General features: G+C 47.3%; 1 protein-coding gene across 1 annotated transcript in view; it reads right to left on the reverse strand.

Annotated features, from left to right (window-relative positions):
- Window positions 1-2444: 2444 nt before the first annotated feature.
- The window catches only part of SPON1 (spondin 1), a 314010-nt gene continuing 296831 nt past the window's right edge, over window positions 2445-19623 (reverse strand). The window contains exons 8-16 of the mRNA XM_040258315.1: window positions 15297-15498; window positions 14212-14352; window positions 13462-13537; window positions 12260-12442; window positions 9838-10008; window positions 9584-9751; window positions 8612-8776; window positions 6653-6916; window positions 2445-5176 (exon numbers count right to left, since the gene is read on the reverse strand). Of these exons, the coding sequence (XP_040114249.1) occupies window positions 5013-5176; window positions 6653-6916; window positions 8612-8776; window positions 9584-9751; window positions 9838-10008; window positions 12260-12442; window positions 13462-13537; window positions 14212-14352; window positions 15297-15498 (1534 nt within the window). The 3' untranslated portion in view covers window positions 2445-5012. The remainder of the gene's footprint in view (window positions 5177-6652; window positions 6917-8611; window positions 8777-9583; window positions 9752-9837; window positions 10009-12259; window positions 12443-13461; window positions 13538-14211; window positions 14353-15296; window positions 15499-19623) is intronic.

A 19623-nucleotide genomic window follows, 5' to 3' on the forward strand; every position in this document is an offset into this window, starting at 1 on the left:
CCACCTCAGAGAGCCCTCTTGGACCACCTCATTCTAATATCACACTGCCCTGTGTTTACTTCATGATACTTACCCACCATGTATAACTTAATATCATAAGCTCTGTGAGGGCAGAACTGTACCTATTGGGTTTACTGCTTTACCCATGTTGCCTGGCATGTGCTGAAAACCATTTGATGAATGAAAAGGGGCACAGATAGCCTTCTAGTTAGAAGACAAAATATATGGTGACTGTGGCAGGTAAATACAGAGTTAGTCCAGGAGGCATTGAGGAATAGGGATTGATGTGTGAAAGAACTAAAAGCTGCAGATTTGGAATTGATCTATTGTGAGCTAATGATTGGAGAGGTAGGAGTGAATTGAGGCAGAAAGTGTGTTTGAGAGAACATCCAGGGTAAAATTTTTTGGGGAAATGAATATTTAGGAAATTAAAAGGCAGAAGAAAGCCAAGAGAAGCAGCCCATAATTGGAAAGACTCAGGAGACTGTTGTCAAGGAAGTTGAGGGTAGTAATGAGGAGCAGCAGTGCGTGTTTAGAGGTTGCTGGTGAGTTTGAGAGATTCATTTTGGTCATCTGGTTGTAGCGTGATTGAAGGAAAAGGAAGTGGAGGAAGGAAGCTAGGGTTACCATCCGGAGAAATTTTGTGGCAGAATCAGAGGGTGGTGGGCCAGCTGTCTTGCTTGATAGGGTAGGATGTTGGAGGAATAAGAAAATGAGCCAGTGCAGGGCACTCAGTCATAGACATGTAGGTATGCATGTCTTAGAAATGGATATTCCCATTTGCATGCGAGATTGAGAAGCTTCTGGTTTGCGGGCGACATTCCTTTCTGACTGATGAATGAGGATGGCATAGGGCAGTGCTTCTCAGACTGAGGTGAAGGGCCAGTTTAAAAACAATTTTTTTTTTTTTAAATCTCTACTGTCCTGGATACAGTCTACTAAATTTAATACAAAATATGAACTGTTAGAAAAATAATCATCCTCTGGGCTGTTGCTTTTAATTTGTCTTTCGTTGTAGGATGGTAATGGTCAGTTTGTGGATGTTTTCAGGCTGCAGTCCCTCTCGGAGTGGCACTAATGCAGTGTGTGAGGAGCAGGAGATCCAGGGGTTTTTCATGAGTGGCCCATCTGAGTTCTTAGATGGGTTGGGAACTTCCAGGTTAAGATCACCCAGTAGGAGTTACATGCTTACACTAGCCAAAAGAGACTCATAAACTCTCAGTGTTGTAATCAGTAGTCTTGAATAAGATGTTGGTCCCTGTCCCTTCTAATACTTAAAATTCTTAATATTTGAAGTAAACTGTCTAAACACAGAATACTTTTAAATTATGAAAATTATTACCTTAAATAGGAGTACTATTAAAATAGGACTGTTAGCGGTAAGTTGTAAAGCCAGGAAGAAGGTAAGGACATATTCTGAGACTTAGGAAGAATTTAGAGCAATATGGGAAAGTGATAATGAATGCTATCTCCTGTTAGGACATTACATTGAGTGAAAGGTCTGGAGTTGCATTTTTCTCTGGTAGCTGGGTGAAAGTTTTGCATCTGTATTTCTTTTTCCAGGACATTTTCAGTCTTAAGTGATAGAAATACAGCTCAAGCCAGCTTCAACACAAAGCAGGCATTTCTTGGTGTACAAGGGAGCGAAGGACTGGTGGGGTAAAACTGGCGTTCAGTGACTCTCCTGCCAGGATACCATCAGGACTCACTCTCAAGATGAAAAGTGGCAAATTGTGGAGGTGGGCAGAGAAATCCTTCAGTGTAAGAAAGCTTGTTACCAAGCCTGAGGCCAGAAAAGGTAAAATAACACAGTGGTTTGAACCCAGGCTTCTTTCTCTGCCCAACAGAGCACAGTTGATAGTGTGTCTAAAGCAAGGATGCCTTTATTTAAATTTGACATTTTAGTACAGATCTTTTGCTCACAGATTTCAAAGGATTTAAATTGAAAAATTATCTTCATGCTTGTTAGCATTCAGCTGCTATTTATAGTTTGTTACAGCATTTCTTTTTCAGAAAGGACTATTTTATTTTCATTTATTCTCCCTATTTTGAGTAAGATAAAAAACTGAATCATTCAGTTATGAAAATTAATAGCACCAAATAGTAGAATGTCTGTCTTTCTTGATGCTGTGTTGTAATTGGAGATCGTACATTTATGTTTACAATCTTATTTGGACTATACTGTCCCTTTCTTAAGGACATAAATATTTAACTCTGAGGGGAAAGGGGGCCAACTGCACAGTCCTAGTACAGTTTAATATTTAACTCCTTTAAACTGAAACATGTGGGCTGTTTGTTAGGTCACAGAAGTAATTTGACATTGCAGATTTTTGTGTCGACATTTTAGCTGTGGACTTGACCTCGATTAAGTTTCTGGAGAATTGTGGTCATATGAGAATGTATAGTATATCCTTACTTCCTGGAATAAGTACACAGATCTTGACTATGTCTAAAACATGTTTAATATATAAAGTCCAAATTAAAAATAGCACAACATCATTTAATTTTTTTTCAGTTCTGGGTCTGAAGAAGCCCAGGATTTATTTTTATTTGCTACAACAGAGTATCTTCAAATAATGCATCAGCAAGGTGACAGGTGAGTGACCCCATGTCTGATTGGGGAATATTATCTCTGATCTTATTTTCATTTTAAAATGTGGATGTAAATTAAAGTCTGAGTGGTTTGGCCTTGATTAAAAATACACACAATTATAGTTGTTCTTCGTATGGCAGTTTTTACTGGGTGTCTTACGATATGTTTACTATCTCAAGTGGAAGTCCAAACAAATTTTATTTTGTAGTAAAAAGTCTTTATTTCCAAAAGATTGGTTAACCAGAAAAACTGTAAACCACCTAACACAAGACTTTGGTAAGAAAGAGATTTAACGTTTCGTATAAATTCCCCCTTGCAAACAAAAGAGAGTTAACACTTATGTAACAAGAAACATGTTACCCATTCTTATTCATTAACCAGTTGCCTGGTTTTAAGTCTCCAAAATTTGGATTAAAATTTACCCAAATAGGGACCAAACAAGAACATGAGATACTAGGGTGGCTTGGCCTTAGTTACTTAGAAATTGCCACTCTGTGGAACTTTGATTTTCATGGGTTGGGAGGAAGGATGCGTTTAGATAGCTAAGAGTAATGTTGGAAAAGCAAGCAGATTCTATATCAGGGCTTTTTCTTTTGTGCAAATAGAAATTAAACCTCTTATTTCTTTATATTTTGTACTGCTTTGTACAAGGGAGGAGAAAGCAGTTTACTTGAAGGATTAAAAAAATAATGTTGGAAACAGACCCCCCAGAAAGCTCAGGAATGGGGATAGAGGTCCCTCCAGAATGAGGGTGCAAAAGGCATATCTCTTACTGAGTATGACTGAAATGGATAACAATTGTTAAAAAAAAAAAAAAAAAAAAAGACCCAACCTTATGAACACTGAATTAGTTTAAAACACGAAAGACAGACCCAATGAGTTTTTTATTGAATAGTCTCTCTTGTAGTTAAAACAGTACAGATTCAAGGCTGTAGCATATATATATATATATATAATGTTGTGTTTGGAATATCCTGATGTATTTAATGCAAATTCTTAAAGTAGTGTATTCAAAGCATTGTATGCATCTCATCCATGGTACATATTTGGATTAAGCACGATCAAGAAGGCCTGCAACAAGAGCAGAACAGTAATTTTAACAGTAAATGAATGAGTAGAAACTGCTGATGGACTTGAGTTGGTAAAATGTCCTTTTACACTAATCCTTGGTAGTCAGTCTCCCTGAATTTGGTGTGCTTGTGTTTGGAAGGGGACGGAAAACCATTACCCTCCCTGTGGTTGTGTCAGAGGACCAGACCCTTGGTGTGGAGGGCTGATGTATGTAAGTTTGACTTCCCACCAGATTTTTTTTGCTAACTTGAGTCTGTGGCATTCCTTTCTCCCTGGATTTGTCTTGGTCTCTGAAACACTTTTTCCCCTCTACATATAAAATTTTATGACTATAAAAACCCTTTCAAGTTCTAAGATAGTATTTTTGCTGAAGGAATGGCTTGGTGGGCTGCAGACAAACTCGGCAGAATGTTTGCATAACTGAAAAAAAGGTTTTCTTGTTAGAAACTGGTTTGCTGATTTAAAAGTCCGTGTTGGAAGGTTTAAAAAAAACTCAAGCCTGGGACTGCTCTAGAGGCCAATTTTGCTGCTGTGGTTCTAGTAAGGATCTAGGATCTGGCTTCCTAAGAGAATTATATCCAAAAAAACCCCAAAAGAACGGAATAATAATTTCTAGACTCAGTATGTTTTACCTTGGGTGTAAGAACTGGTTATATTTTTTTTAAAAAGCAGCCATCATTTCTTTCCTTTGGAGTATCAGGAACCACCAGTATTAGGGTTTGAGATACTGGATTCAGAATTTCTCAGTGAAAGAAGAAAAGCCACCCAACGTCAGTGCTTCTCTTCATGTTTGCCAGCTGTTTTCCCCAAGAACTGCTGATGACTGAGGAGACTCAACAAGGGACCCTAAAGTTCCACTAAATGAGGAGAGACAAGCAAGCAGGCCACAGGCAAGAATGAGGGGAAGCTGCTCTCACTCCCACCCAACCAGGAAAGTCTCCCTGCTGCTGCGCCCTGGCACCGACGCTCAGGGTCAGCTGCGGGCACAGCTGCCTCTCCATATTGGGGAGGCCAGGGTCTCTGTTCTGCTGCCCAGGTGGATGCTCGAGAGGGACACGTTCTGTTCAGCACAGGTGACTGACACTACTCACTTGTGCTGGAGGAGGGCCGGCTAAGGACGAGGGAGCCCTGTGCCCTTCCCGCCACCCCCCGATCCCCACTCTGTGCCCACCAAGAAGTGTACAGAAGGGTGGCCCTAGCATCCACAGGACTACTGGGCCGACCACCCTGCAGAAATGAAAACTAGTGTACACAATTTAAACTGCCTTAAACAAACAAGCAAACAAACGATCCAGCCATTGGTGCCTCTGGGGGTCTAGAGTGCAGCCCTGGGACACGTGTACCCTGGTTAACACGGATGGACGTTGCACGCTCTGATCTCCTTCTTGTCTTTGCAGCTGGTAAACTGGGAGCTTTTGAACCTCTTCTTCACAGTCATGTAGCGTTCCTGGATCCCTCCTCCGCACAGTTTGGTGCATTCTGACCAGGCTGTCCAAGGGCGCATCCTGCAGCCTGAAAGCATAAGGCCTGATTAGGCCAGTAGACTCGGCGAGAAGAACAAGGAGGCTGAACTCTAGTAAACAACTGTCAAACCTAGGTAGTTGTCCGGACAGCTCTGCTTTTGTATGTAATACTTTGTTGAGTTCTTATTAAGTTATTAGTTCTTATGACATATGTTAGCTCATAGGTGATTGACTATTAAAATGGTCCATTAATACTTTGTAGCTCTTCTCCATCAAGGAGCAGAGTCTCCTCCTCCACCCCTAGAATCTGGGTTTGGCTGTATGACTTGCTTTTGGCCAATGGGACACGAGCAAGCATGGCTTGAAAAAAAGCCCTTGGGAACCTTTTCCACCACTGTGTAAGCAAGTGTGGCTATCTGCTGGAGAGACCACTTGGAGAGAGGCCCCAGAAACACACAGGTGAGACCATTCTAGACCTTCCAGCCCACCACCTGACAGCAGCCACTCAGATAAGCCTAAGCTAAACCCCGTAGGAATCATCCAGCTAAGTCAATCCAAGTAACTGCCCTACAGAATCCTATAAATTTCATTTGTTTTGGAGTGGCTCATTAATGCAGCAACCAGCCAAGGAGCAAGTAACCACTTCCCTCTAATTAATGCTTTGCTCTCCCAAGTACTTAGCTTCCCCAGTATCAAGTAAACTCAGGTATAATTGATTATTTTTCCCATGTAAATAGACTTGCCTTTCTCAAAAAACTTTCCTGACCCCAAGATTAGGTTAGATCTTAATTAAAAAAAAAAAGCACTATGTATACTAGGTTGATGTGAAGATGATTGCGGTTTTTGCATTGTCACTTGATACTGGAATGCATTCTAAACAGATGTGGTTATGTCATACGTCATTTTTATGCACATTTCTCAACTTTTTTGTTTTGTTAATGACTTAGTACTTGCTATTGATTTTATATTAGACTATAGAAATGATATTAGACAAAAAGCTATTCCCAGCTATTGTTTCATTGTTTTGCTGATATTGCGCTCTTGGTTGGGACCAGCTTATTCAGCAGTGAAGCCCTAAGTGGGATTTTTTTTTTTTTTTTTTTTAGTTTTCCAACACCTTAAGTTATACTGAAGGAGGGGGACACATAAGCTTTCTCCTTGTCTACAAAGAAAATTTAAACCAGTCTTTGTGCTTCCGTTTTTGCCACCACTCAACACAGGCCTGTTAAAGTCAGTCTGTTACTTAAAACCTTCACCTGCAGGATCAAGTCCTCAGCAGCCAGTAGACCTTTCCTGGTCTGGTCCCTGTCCTTTGTCTGTGGCCTGGTTTCCTGCCTCCCCCTATACTGTGTGTTCTTCTAGAGCCCACTTACCACTTGAACGTATCTTGTTCTTGGGTTTCTCCGTGCCTTTGCAATAACAACACCTGCTCCCTTGAAACACCGTTCTTTTACTAGCAGACTCCTACAAGATCCATACTGCTTTGACATCTCCCTGAATGCCAGCCCACACTTCGGGGCAGTACCTGGAAACTGGTCCGTGTCCAACTCCTCCCTCAGCTGTTCACTCCTCCGGCTCTCTCGGGCCTCCCTCCAGCGCAGGTTCTGGACAGATGGATTTCGGAGGCATTTCCGGATGCGGCACTTTTTCCGCTGTACAGTCTCTGGGCAGGGTGCGCCTCCAAACTGAGGCTCCATTTGGATCATGCGGGTTCGAATCATGTGTCCTTTCCCACACGACTTGTTACATTCTGACCACTGGGACCACTCCGTGAGCTCACAGTCAATGGCTGGCAAGACACAGATGGGCATGAGTGTATCTCTCGTCTGAAACAAGGTCTGTATACTTAACTGTTCTTTGAACATCTCAACACAAGCCTCTGGAAAATGCAAAGCAGGTACTGTTACCCTGTTCTTATGGAAGAAGAAGCTGAGGCTCAGGGGAAAGACTTGACTATCCAGTCCACATGGTTGGTAAGCAGTAGATGCAGAATGGGGCCCCAGTTGAAACCCACATACCCTCTTTATGATTTGAAAAGGCTTTTGGAGGGACTTTAAAGATTAGCTCAGAGCCTTTTGCTCTCTCTAAGCTTCTAGAGTGTTGTCAAATTAGCCTCAGGTGGCACAGACCAGCTTTCCACAGCCAAGGACCCTGACTCCCTGAGGGAAGGCACAGCTCACTGGTGCCATTTATCCCTGTGGACTAATGCTAAGGACACTGTGACTTTTGCAGTAAGAGGCAGGCAGCACCTCTTGCTCTCACATCATCCTGGGTCTTCTGGCGATCAGAGACAGAAAATTCAGTAGGGAAGGAGCAAGTGGTGTCATGGCTTATTCAGCCAATTCTCATGAAGCCAGCATCTCACACACGTGGAGGAAAGCTAACACCTCTGAGTGATTCTCAGGATGTCTTCTAGGGAGGCAGATGATTCCAAATTGCACTGTCTCTGCAAGGTGGGGGCCAGGCTGGCTGGATCTAGGAAGAACTCATTTTGTTCATGGTCTGCCCTTCTCTCCCTGTGGGAGCTCCGGCAGCTTTCCCATCTACAACATAGGGATAACAATATTTTTCTTATTAGGTTGTGAGGATTGAGTGAAGTAATAATACTCTCAGCCCAGTTCCTGGCCCACAGTGAGTGTTCCATAAATGTTCTTTTTCTTCTCCCTCCATTCACTGGGCCCTGTGGATATAGAGTTTTGTTTAAGTTGGTAACAGCGTCTCACAAGATTCCAGAGCCCCAGCTCCGATGACCTGTGGAGGCTCACACTTCCTTGGTGGGCTCAGCACTTTGTACTAGTTATATGGTTTAATTCTCAGAGCAGATGAGGGAGAGGGTTGCTAAATAATGTGCTGAGATTTATACAGCCAGTAAGGGACAGAGCTGGGATCTGCCCCTGGGCAGGCAGCCTGAGTAATTGCAAGGGAGAGGAAGCACAGAGGCTGCAAGTGCATTTCAGAGGAAGCCAGAAAAACAGATCCTAGCAAACGAGTCTGACTTTCCACCACCTGAAGAGAAGTTCTGTGGGAAGACTAACCAGAAAAATGGGCTGTCTCCTTAGATAATAAGTTCAGCTGGTCATAGAGATTTGAGAATAGATGAGAGTGGGTATGGGGCTTTTGAGGGCTCTACTTGCTGGCCTGTCTTCATATCAGGGAACCACTGGTTTAATGTCCTCCTTCTGGTCATGGGTAAATAAAATGGTCATGGGTGGGGAGGAATAGAATTTAAAAATGGAAAAACCCATGGGTCAAACTGGCCTCTAAATTGAGGGGGGGGTGGTGAGTAGGGAACTAAAAAATTAAGTTTTATTGAACCTGTGCCATTTTCCATCTAAGTCTCCTGTTTAGACTTAACAGCAGTTTGGGTGTCTCACAGACAGTAGTGGGATTCTCCAACTAGCAGTCATACGCAGGACCTAGCAACACGAGCAGCATGCAGGCCTGGTTAGGAGGAGAGGTGGCTCCCAGGAGTGCCAGGACTTACGGCATTCAGGCAGCATGCACTTCTCCACCTGCTCCAGCTCCTCATTACAGTCCCCAAGTTCGGCTAGAGACTTGAGCATCCGCTGGCGGGTCCGCAAGCCCTTCCCACAGGTCACGCTGCAGTCGCTCCACTCGGACCACAGGGATAGCAAGCATGGGATGGTGTCTAGACCAAGAGCCAAGTTTGCCACTGAGAACAGGCTCCCTTTGCCTTCTTTGATCTGGTGCCCCCCTACCCTTTGTCCCCCACTCAGGCCCCTTGAGTAAAGTGAAATTGACCAGTGGGTTTAGATAACCCAAGTGACCTTTATGGAGCCAGGAGTGGCTCAGCAAACCACTAGCTGTTCTTGTCATTCTCCTGCATCTCCCCTGGCCCAGCTGGAGCTCATAATTGGCTCCGTGATACGAATACACACTTCCCCATTTGAAACACCCCGAGGGTCTGAATAGGGTCTTACTAGAGACAGAAATATTCCACATGCCCCAAGAACTATGTGCTAAAAGATAGGCTCAATGAAGTGTTTTTGGACACTTGGGTGCTGAAATCCCTAGAATGTACTGAGTGCATGTGTGCCTCTCTGTAGTGATGTGTGGGCCTATAACATTGGTGTGTAGAGCAGATGTATTGCTTTATGGGGCCACAGGCAAGTCCAACAGAACAAGACGGGGAATGTACAACCTGCCTACATGTATAACCTCTGGAAAAGATAATCTGGGGTCCCATAAAATCACAGTTAGAGGTGAATGCTATCTAGAGGCTACCAGCTTGCCACCTCAGCATTCCTCCTCCAACGGTCACTGTCTGTGGGTCTGGATGATGTCCACACACTCATAGCTCTCATCTTACAGGGGAAGTGGCCTGCCGGGAAGGGTGCCCGTATTCCCCCCTGCACCTGCGCAGCCTCGACAGTGATACCCAGTGCTGAGGGCCTCCATCCTCTCCTCCAGCGCCCCCACCCCCACGCCCACTCACGGCACTCGGGCATCATGCACTTCTCTGCCTGAGATGTCTCAGCCTTGCACATGGAGCCGTCCGCGGGGCTCATCTTGACCATGCGATGCCGCTTCTTCATGCCCATCCCGCAGGTGGCGCTGCACTCGTCCCACTCGCCCCACTCGGTCGTCAGGCAGCTGCTGGGAGCTGGGGAGTCCGGTGGTGGCGGCGGCGTCGTGTCAGCAGCCCCAGCCTGAGACCCCGCGCCTGTCCCACCCCGGCACCCCACTCACAGCACTCTTCGTTGACCGTGCACTTCTCTGTCTCCTCGGTGGGCAGCGTGCACACGGAGCCGTCCTCTGGGAACTGCTTCACGTATCTCTCCCGGGACCGCATGCCGGTGCCGCAGGAGATGCTGCAGGGCGACCAGGTGATCCACTCGGACATGGTGCACGTGGAGCCGTCTGCAACACGGAGCGGACACTGCAGCAGCGGCGGCACGCTGCCGGGACTCGCGCCACTGACTGAGCTAACTCCCCCAAGGGCAGAAATCTACACGGTCAGCTGGCATGCAGGGGGGTTTGGGCAGCTGAGGATGGAAGCCAAAGTAAAGGGCACATATTTTTAAACCAGGAATTGTTCTTTAAAGGAAATGTCTTTCTCCAGGTGCATGGAGCACTGGGGATTACTCCTTCACTCGACAATATATTTGAAAGATGTTTGGATGGATAAGAGAGTGATATATGCCTGTTTAGTTCTAAAAAGGATGAGGGATATGAAGCCATCCATCCATCCATTTACTCATGTCAATTAAAATTTACTGACTGCTTAGTGGTATGTGGTGACTGAGGTTAAAAAGATGTGTATAGTATGGATTTTAATCTTCTCTAGAGAGAGAGATGGGCACATAAACTGGCAATAATTCTAGGTATTGAAAATATGACAGCAGAGTAAGCCCAGGGAATTGGAGGGGGAGAATCTCCTTGGGAGTTCTGGGGTGGATTTCACACAGGAGGGCGCGCACTTTGGTTGGGTGGAGAATATTGGTATTTAAGGTGAAGGGACTAGCTCTTGCAACAATCTGTCTGGAGTGTGTTGTGTGTGGCACTGGGAGATGAAGCTAGAAAGAAGGATGGAAATCTCAGCATGAGGCCAGCTTGCACACACCCACAGTCACATGTGCACAGGAGTGAAGGCTACGTGTTATTACCGAACCTATGGACAGTGTTGCTAGATAGTGCTGGTGGAAGACAGCTGGAACCCCTGTTAGACCCAGGGAGATTCTGACATTATGCTAAATGAAATAAACCAGTCAAAAAAAGAACAAATACTGTATGATTCCACTTATATGAGATACCTAGAATATTCAGTTCTTTAAAAGCAGAATGATGGTTGCCAGGGGCTGGGGATCAGGGGACTGGAGAGTTAGTGTTTAATAGGCCTTTGTTTAGTGTTTAGTTAGTGTTTAATAGGTGTCTATTAAAAGAGTTTGTTTTGTGAGCTGGTAAAGAGTTCTGGAGATGGAGGGTGGTGATGTTTGCATAATTACGTGTGTGTGTGTGCGTGTGTATACAGAACACCACTCAACTGTACAATTAAAAATAGTTGGTAAATTTGCTGCTGTATACCACCAAATAACAATAGGCATAGCCCAGCCATTTTCAGAACTATCGTTACCACCTGGGAGCCACTGGAATTCTTCCCCTCTGGAGGTGATGGTTAAAGACCTCAGCTCCCTGTGTCTCAGACTGTCCACCCATCCCCACCATCTCAACCCCAAGAATGAGAAAGCGCCTCCAGCATTGCTAGGGCTGTCACAACTTGCACCCTGCCTGTGCATGCAGGGTTCACTCCCCTCTGAAATGCCTCGCCCCGGGCAGAGACAGCCGTAAGTCACTGTGCAGTGTATATAGGAGAGGTTGTTTAAGACTGTGCCCTAGGAAGAGCCAGCAAGTGAATGACCCACCAGGGGTCAGTAAGGTCTCTTCAGTTATCCTTCTATAAACCAGCCCAGCCTATCCATCCCTTCTTACTGCCTTGTTGCGCCTCTGAGACAGTTAATATCAGAGTACAGATCTGTTCAGGCAAAGAGAGGATTGTACCTTGGAAAGTAGGCAGCTGGCCTTTGCACAGCAATCAGCACATGTTGTAGCTTCAGCCAGCATGACATGGGTGGTGCAGGTGTGTAGTTCAAGCCTGACTTTTAAGCCTGACCTTTGACCAGTTACAAGGAAAGAACTGCTGCGATCAGTCCAAAGGCCCTGACGCAAGGAAGTGAGGGCTCTGACCTGGGCTGAGGCAGGCCATGCATGGATAACACAGAATTAGGGCGAGGATCAGGGTTCAGTCTTGGCCAGCCTGTTCACCTGCTTCTTAGAAATTGGAGGTAAGGCCCAGAAATAGGCAGCTTGCTACCTGTAATTTGTCATGTTTGCTAGCTTTTTGATAACTTGTGTCTGTTTTCTTGCATGGCTGGGGGTGGTCAGTCAATTGCAAGAATTCTTTTGATGTCATGAGACATCTGTGTTCACGGCCCTCAAGACACTGTTGGAGATGAGGGTCGCCCCAGGAAGGCAGTCCCACTGACATGTCCAGGTAGGGTCCTAGTGTTCATCAGGGGCACTGCCAGACCAGGTGGGAGAGGCCAGCATGGCCAGGTAGGACCCCCCCTTCCTGAACTGCTGTCAGCCAGCTGCTGGTGGGGTGCCTCCTCACCTTCGTCACTGCAGCCGGGGCCCATGCAGGGCTGGAAGTCCTGGGTGTCAGGGCAGGGGATGCTGAGGTCCAGCTGTGCCTTCAGCATGCGCTGCCGCATCCTCTTGCCTTTGTCGCAGGTGGAGGAGCTGCAGGCGGACCACGGGGACCAGTTGGAGTAGATGCAGGTTTCGGGGGTGTCATCTGGGAAGAGTATGTGAGATGTTTTCCCTAGGAGCCTATGGGAGCTGTGACTGGCCCGCCCCCTGGACAGGTTCACGTGGGGACAAGAAAATCCCTACTGGCTGACCAGCCTTGGGAGGTAGGGTACTCCTGCGATGCAAGCAGCCATTCACTTCCCTTCAAAAATGATACTTTGGCATCCCACTAAAACAAATGGAAGTAACCTCATAGTAAGGAGAGAGTCTCCTACTGTCCCTTCTCCTCAACACCTGAACGCCAGCCCTCACTTTGGCAGACAGCATTTCCACACGGGTGCATATCGTGGGGCAATGTGGGGAAGCGTAGGCTTTTTCTGTGTTGTTGCTCACCTTCCCAGGATCCCACACAGAGTGTCATGATGAGCATAAGGTGGCCAGTGTTCACTGAGCACTTACTGTGTGCCAGCATCATTCTAAGGACTTTATCCATCCCATCAGTTGTGGTAAGGACCACAACTCCCTAGGAGGCAGGCTCTGTTATTATCCCCATCTTACAGTTGAGGAAATGTGGCGAGGTGGGCTTCTTGCCCAGGGCCCAGGGAGGAGCGCCCAGCTCATTCGGCTCCAGATGCTCTGAAACACCCTGAGCTGAAGCCAGGGCTCTGCCACTGCCTCCTGACTCCAGGGCCTGGGCTGACTTCCCTTGCTGCGGAAGTGATTGGACCCACTCCTGCCTCACAGGCTAATGTGAGAATCACAGCGGAGAGTCATCTGAGTCCCATGAAGCCGATGCGGATGCCATTTACGTGACACTTTAAAGGCCTGATACTGTTGAATACATATCCCAGTGTCAAGCCTTCACCATTTCCCTGATACTTTGTGCCTAGCCTTGGCCTTACTTCGATTGTCTCCCAAGCAAAAATCTTTCTTAAAACAGGGATCATCAAGTCAAAGGGTTTTGCTGTGGCTTTTAAAACATGTTAGCAAATTGCTTTCCCCAAAGAGAGTTTATCTTTTATTCCCAATGTATGTTGCCACCTGCAATAAAGGGAGGCAGCTTACCTTCATCTTTCTCTTCTGGAGCCAGGTCCGCTACAATATCATCGACATTGTCGGGCACAATATTGCACTGTTCCCCCTGCAAAAGGAATTTTAGTTGGAGGGCCCTCATTAGAGACTGGACTGTACGGGAGAATACAGAATGAGGGAGGATATAAAATTGAATGCCCACCCTGTGCACAAACCCTAGGCCGTGGCAGAGTTGTGGGCCAACTTTTACAATCTGACTGAAAGAAGAAATGGCAGTAAAGCCACAACTTCCCACTTCCTGACCCATGGCTGTGTGCTTTGCTTAGTCGCTCAGTCGTGTCTGACTCTGTGACCCTTTGGATTATAGCCCACCAGGCTCCTCTGTCCACGGGGATTCTCCAGGCAAAAAACACTGGAATGGGTTGCCATGCCCTCCTCCAGGGGAATCTTCTCAACCCAAGGATCGAACCCACGCCTCCCTCATTGCAGGCGTATTCTTTACTGACTGAGCTACCGGGGAAGCCCATGGCAGACATCAGTAATCGATTATGGCACTTACCATGAAGCCTAGTTACCTGGAGCAAATCATTTGGTTGAGCATCACATCATTCCTCCATGTTTATTTTGCTTATTTATAACATAGGGATAATTGCATCTAGAAACTCTGAGAGGCCCTGGAATTCCACATCCTAAATATACCAGGGACCCCATGATTCTAGAGCAGGAAAGGGTCCAGTCTCCTGATGGGAGGGGTCTGTGCCAGGGTGAGCTGTAACCCAGTACCTTCCGAGCAATTCTCTCGATGACAACTCTGGCTACTTGAGTGATGGATCCACCCTCTGGGTCATAAAAAGGACTTTGAGGATGGTCCAGACTGGTCAGGGGTCGGATTTTCTCCTGGGGAATTGTAGGCTTGTTGGGTGACTGCGATGGAAAAAATACACAGATACAGAAATTAACAATTTGATATATGATCAGAACAAAAACCTTGACAGGAACTTAACAAGTACAACTGTTATTTATAGAATTTGGTTCATGCTGTGTGGTATGCATGGATGTTTGTAGATCTATACTTTCAAATTCTCCTGTGTACACAGTAGGATTAATTCCAGAGGAAGATGCCAAGTTTGAGAGAGCCATTTCCAACTAGGATATAGCTGAACCAGGTTGGCCTGAATCCAGAGTTCTTCCTACTAGACCAGGCGTTGGTGAATGTTTGTCTGCAGAGGGTCAGGTGGTAAACGTTTTAGGCTTCGCGGGTCACGCCATGTCTGTTGCAAGGAGTCAACTCAGTTGTTGTAGTGAGAAAGCAGCCCCAGACAACATGGGATCAAAATGTGTGAGGCCGAATTCCAAAGCTCCAGGTTTGGTTCCAAACCACAGTTTACCAACATCTGTTCTAGATTGTTCTACCCCTAGTTTTCTGATGGCTCCAGATTTTGATGCAGTTGGTGTCCTGGCCATATCTGAAAAATATTGACAATCACAGGAGAATCCAAACTCCTTAGCCTGGCCGTCTGGAAGCCTTGGGAATCTGGTCCAGCTTAATGAACGTCATCTTCCTTCTGTTCCCCCTTCTCTCTCTCTCTCAGCCTCTGTGCCTTTTGCCTGCCGTTCCTTCGCTTATCTCTGAACCTCCCTTTAGCAGATCCCCTCCCCGTGCTCTCCTGACCGTCTGGACGGGCACTCCCCAGAGCCTGAGTCACACAGCTTGTGAGTACATGACAATGGGGCCCTGCAGGGCTCCCCTGCTGGACTGTGAGTTCATCTGGCTCAGAGCCTGAGCCAGCCTCACCCCTGAGGCCAGGGCCCCCAGAACAGGCCTGGGCAGGGAGGTCTGTCACTCGCCACTCCAGACACGCACACACCTCGTAGGTCACCCCGCTGTCGGTGCCCGCATCCCAGGGAATCAGGTCCTGCACCACCTTCTGGACCCAGCCACACTCTTTGGTGCACAGATCCTCTGCGGACAGGCCCACGTTCCAGTCGGGGCTGGGGCCCATCATGGTCAGGAAGGACATCAAATGGCGTGTCCTGTCCACTGAAAATTCAGCCGAGGGTGCTGCTCTCCTGGAAACAAATGGAGACCATCACTTTTGGGGCCCTGGGGGTGCACGCTCTGAGGGACCTCTGGGCAGACAATGGCTAAAGGGTGAGAGGGAGTGAGAGAAGGGGATTCTTGGTTTCCACCTTTGGCCATGGCTGGTTTCTGTCTCCCAGCCCATCCATTGGCCATGCCTGGAGGGAGCCATATGCTGCCATCCTATCCAGTTTTAATGTGTCTTCAGCACTTAACTACTGTTTTATTTTCTTATTAAATTGTTTATTGACTGTCATTCCTTTTTGGAGTATAAGCTCTGGGATAGCAGGGATTCTGTCTTTCTGGCTTTATTTCCAGTGCCTGGCACAGTGTAGGTGCTCAACCAATGTTACTAAATAAACGAATGAACAAATTCTATAAGCTGTGTGTGCTCCCAGCTGCACTGGATATGAGATGAACGTGACAGATAAAAACTGCGTAATGGCGCCCCAAGCCTTTCCCTTTACGTTCTCAGTGATGCCTCAGAGCAGACCTGGGGTAAGGATTGTTGACTCCAACCTATGGATGGGAAAGCTGAGGCTCAGAGGGTTTTGTTATGTGACCTGTCCAAAGTCGCAAACTGGCAGAACGGAGACCACAACCTAAGTCAGTCTCAGTTCGAGGTCCGTGTTCTTTTCATCATCAGTTTCTAAGTCCCCTCCACTTTCACTCTCTAGAGCTCCACTGTGCTACCGGGGGACATCTCCCCAGCCTGCTGCCTCATTGCCCTGCGGAGGCTGCTTAGAGTAGAGCGCTGCCCTGGCACTAGAGCTCACCCATCACCCCACAGCTGGTCCCCAGGCCGTTTCCTCCAGTGGGTGAGCAAGGACCCAGTTATAGAGCCAAAGACCTTTGGCTGATGACCCCCCAGCTATGAGAGGCGGTTCTTCAACCACCATCCCCTCATGTTCCCAAGAAGGGGTCCTAGGAGTGGCCAGAGCTGGATGAGACCAAGAAGCGTGGTGGGAGAGCTGTGCTCACTCAGTGCACGCTTGGCGGCACAGCTGCGCTACTTTATTTTCCCCTCATGACACTCCTGTGGGGTTGGAATTTATTACCTCATTTTGTAGAAAAGAAAGCATACAGAAGTTAATGAGTTCAGAGAGACAGCTGGTGAGGCCGCGGTGTGAAGGCAGCTCTGCCTGACTCTCCCTCGCCTCCCAGGCTGCTCATCATGGGGAATCCTTGGCTGGGGACCAGCTCATCTATTTGGTCTGGCTGGCAGCTCTTTGGGGCGTCCTCTGCTGCTCTGGGAGCAGCTGTTTCTGGCTGCTCTCACCTGGCCCCTGAAAGCGATGACTCCAGGCCTGGCTGGGCTTAGTGGAACTGGGTCCCTTGGGCAGGCCGGATTGGATCAGACCATGAGCAGAGCAGGCGGGAGACCTGGGTGCACACCCTACACCACCTCTTAGAGCTGTGCATCCTTGAAATGACCAAACCTTTCTATCCCTCAGTGTCCCAATCTGTAGAATGGGGATTCCCCCTAACATCTACCTCAAAGGGTTATTGTGAGTGTTTAATGAGAACTGACATCCGGTCCTTAGCTCAGTGCCTGGCACCTGGCAAAATGTTACTGAGTGAAGCAGCATTGAAGGGTCAGATGGAGATCAGAAAATAGAGGCCAGGGGAGGGAGGCCTTCCTGAATGCACTTCACATTTTAGCCTGATGCCAGTCTAGGTTGAGGGGAGGCACCCGAGTGGAGGAAGAACCTGGCCTCAGCCTGGCTTTGGCATCAGGTCCCACGTGCCCTTGCCTCCGCTGGGAAAGCTCCTCTTCGGTGGAGATTTGAGGAGGTGGACCTCCTCCTCAGAGTGTGGCCTGGGACCAGCAGCGTCAGCGTTGGAACTTGTTGGAAATGCAACTAACTGGGCCTCACCCCAGATTTACTTAGAGACTCTGGGGAGGGGGGAGGGTAGGACCCAGCGTTGTGTTTTAATAATCCTCTCAATGATTCTAATATGCCTTGGATCTGAGACTCGCCGGTCTGCTCACCTTCCAAGCCTCAGGTTCTGAGCCACCTCTTCCAGGAGCTGTTCTGATCCCCTGCACTGAGGCCGGTACCCTTGGTCTGTATTTCCCCACTCTCTGTGTGGGTCTCAGCTGTGCCCTTTGGTTGTGATCCTGTCCTCACTGTTTGCTCACCCCCACGAGACTAGGAGCTCCTGCAGGCAGGAATCCCAGTGCCAGGTGTCCAGTGGGCCAGCTGAACAGGTGGATGTGTGATGACGAGCTCCGCTACTTACTAGGTTAGCTCACGCACTCTTCCAGCCTTGGTTTCCTCATGTGACATCACCCACCTGCCACCTCAAAGGAGATGCTACGTTAGGAAGCCTTTATAGACCGCTGAAGGCCCCACTTGGAGAAGGCAATGGCAGCCCACTCTAGTACTCTTGCCTGGAAAATCCCATGGACGGAGGAGCCTGGTAGGCTGCAGTCCATGGGGTCGCTACGAGTCGGACACGACTGAGGGACTTCACTTTCACTTTTCACTTTCATGCATTGGAGAAGGAAATGGCACCCCACTCCAGTGTTCTTGCCTGGAGAATCCCAGGGACGGGGGAGCCTGGTGAATCCCAGGGACGGGGGAGCCTGGTGGGCTGCCATCTATGAGGTCATACAGAGTCAGACACGACTGAAGTGACTTAGCAGCAGCAGAAGGCCCCACTTACATAGCCTGCTATTTAGGCACAAATTGCGGGACCTCGTTCCCTTTTCCTGTGCGTGCATTTTCTGGCATGTAGGTCACTGCTTTGAGCAGCTTCTTTGAAGACTTGGTATCTACAAGAATTGTAGTCAGGGGAGGTGCGGTATTGCTCACTTAGGGGTTAACAGCACATGGTCTGGGGTCTGCCTGGCAGAGAGCATGGGCATGTGGGCAGAGTGGGACTGCTTGGATCTTGACCCCTCGGGAGTCCAGCAGTGCCTTGGAGGAAGGCTCCTCTTCCATTTTCATAGTGACCAACCACTACACCTGTTACCTTCCCATCTCCCTGAGCATGTGATTGTGGATCAGGTGATTCTTTCATGTCCTGTACCCCATGGATGACGCTACATCATGACAGCCCAAGAGGACCAAAACGGCTCTGCCCAGAAATCCAGAGCTGGAGAAACCAAACCAGCACAAACCAAACCTCACCTGACACGCCACCGTGATACTCCGCCCAGCTGAAGGATGTAACCATCTGAGAACATTCTGTGTTGTACAAGGTGTATACAAATCATTTTCTGCTAGTGCATTTTGGCCAGATCTGTAACCTGAGTGAGGTATCCTCCAGGCCTTGGTAAGTTTCAAGGGATAGGAAGTTCTGGGGCAACCAATCCCTGCACGAAACACCCGGTAGTATGGTAATTGAGTAATATGCTAAATTTGAATGTCTAAAAGTCTGGGAACAGTTTTCTAATATTTTCAGTTACATCTTGCTTACATGACATGATCTGGAGGAAATGTTTCCTGTCTCCACCTCGAATTGCTTAGGACCCCTGGTGTACCTGCCCAGAGCATGTTGAACTCACTCTTTCCTTGGAGTTTCTTCTTTAATTTCTCTCTGTCCTGTTAGGTTCCAAAAGAGTAAGGACCATTTTTTGTCCTGTTTATAGCTGTATCCCAGGGGCTGGTCTAGAACTCAGCATGTAGTAGGTTCTCCTCAAATGTTTTTTGAAATAAATGAGTTAATCTAGGAAATGAATATAGAGCTCTTGCACTTGCTTTGGCCTTCAGGTCTAATTTTAAAATTACTTCCAAGTATTTATTACTTTTATAATTAAAAATGCTGTTTAAAATAAGGAAATGATAAAAATATATGTGAATTTTCTTCAGGAAATGCTAGATATGATCAGAATTCTTTAATTCATAATAAAAATTCTTATTCATCTTTTCTTATATTCCGTCTTCCCATACATGAAAGTGAAAGTGAAGTTGCTCAGTCGTGTCCGACTCTTTGTGACCCCATGGACTGTAGCCCACCAGGCTCCTCCGTCCATGGGATTCTCCAGGCAAGAGTACTGGAGTGGGTTGCCATTTCCTTCTCCAGGGGATTGTCCTGACCCAGGGATCGAACCCAGGTCTCCTGCATTGCAGGCAGACACTTTAACCTCTGAGCCACCAGGGAAGCCC

The sequence above is a fragment of the Oryx dammah genome, unplaced genomic scaffold, assembly GCF_014754425.2.
Source record: "Oryx dammah isolate SB20612 unplaced genomic scaffold, SCBI_Odam_1.1 HiC_scaffold_17, whole genome shotgun sequence".
Classification (NCBI taxonomy): domain Eukaryota; kingdom Metazoa; phylum Chordata; class Mammalia; order Artiodactyla; family Bovidae; genus Oryx; species Oryx dammah.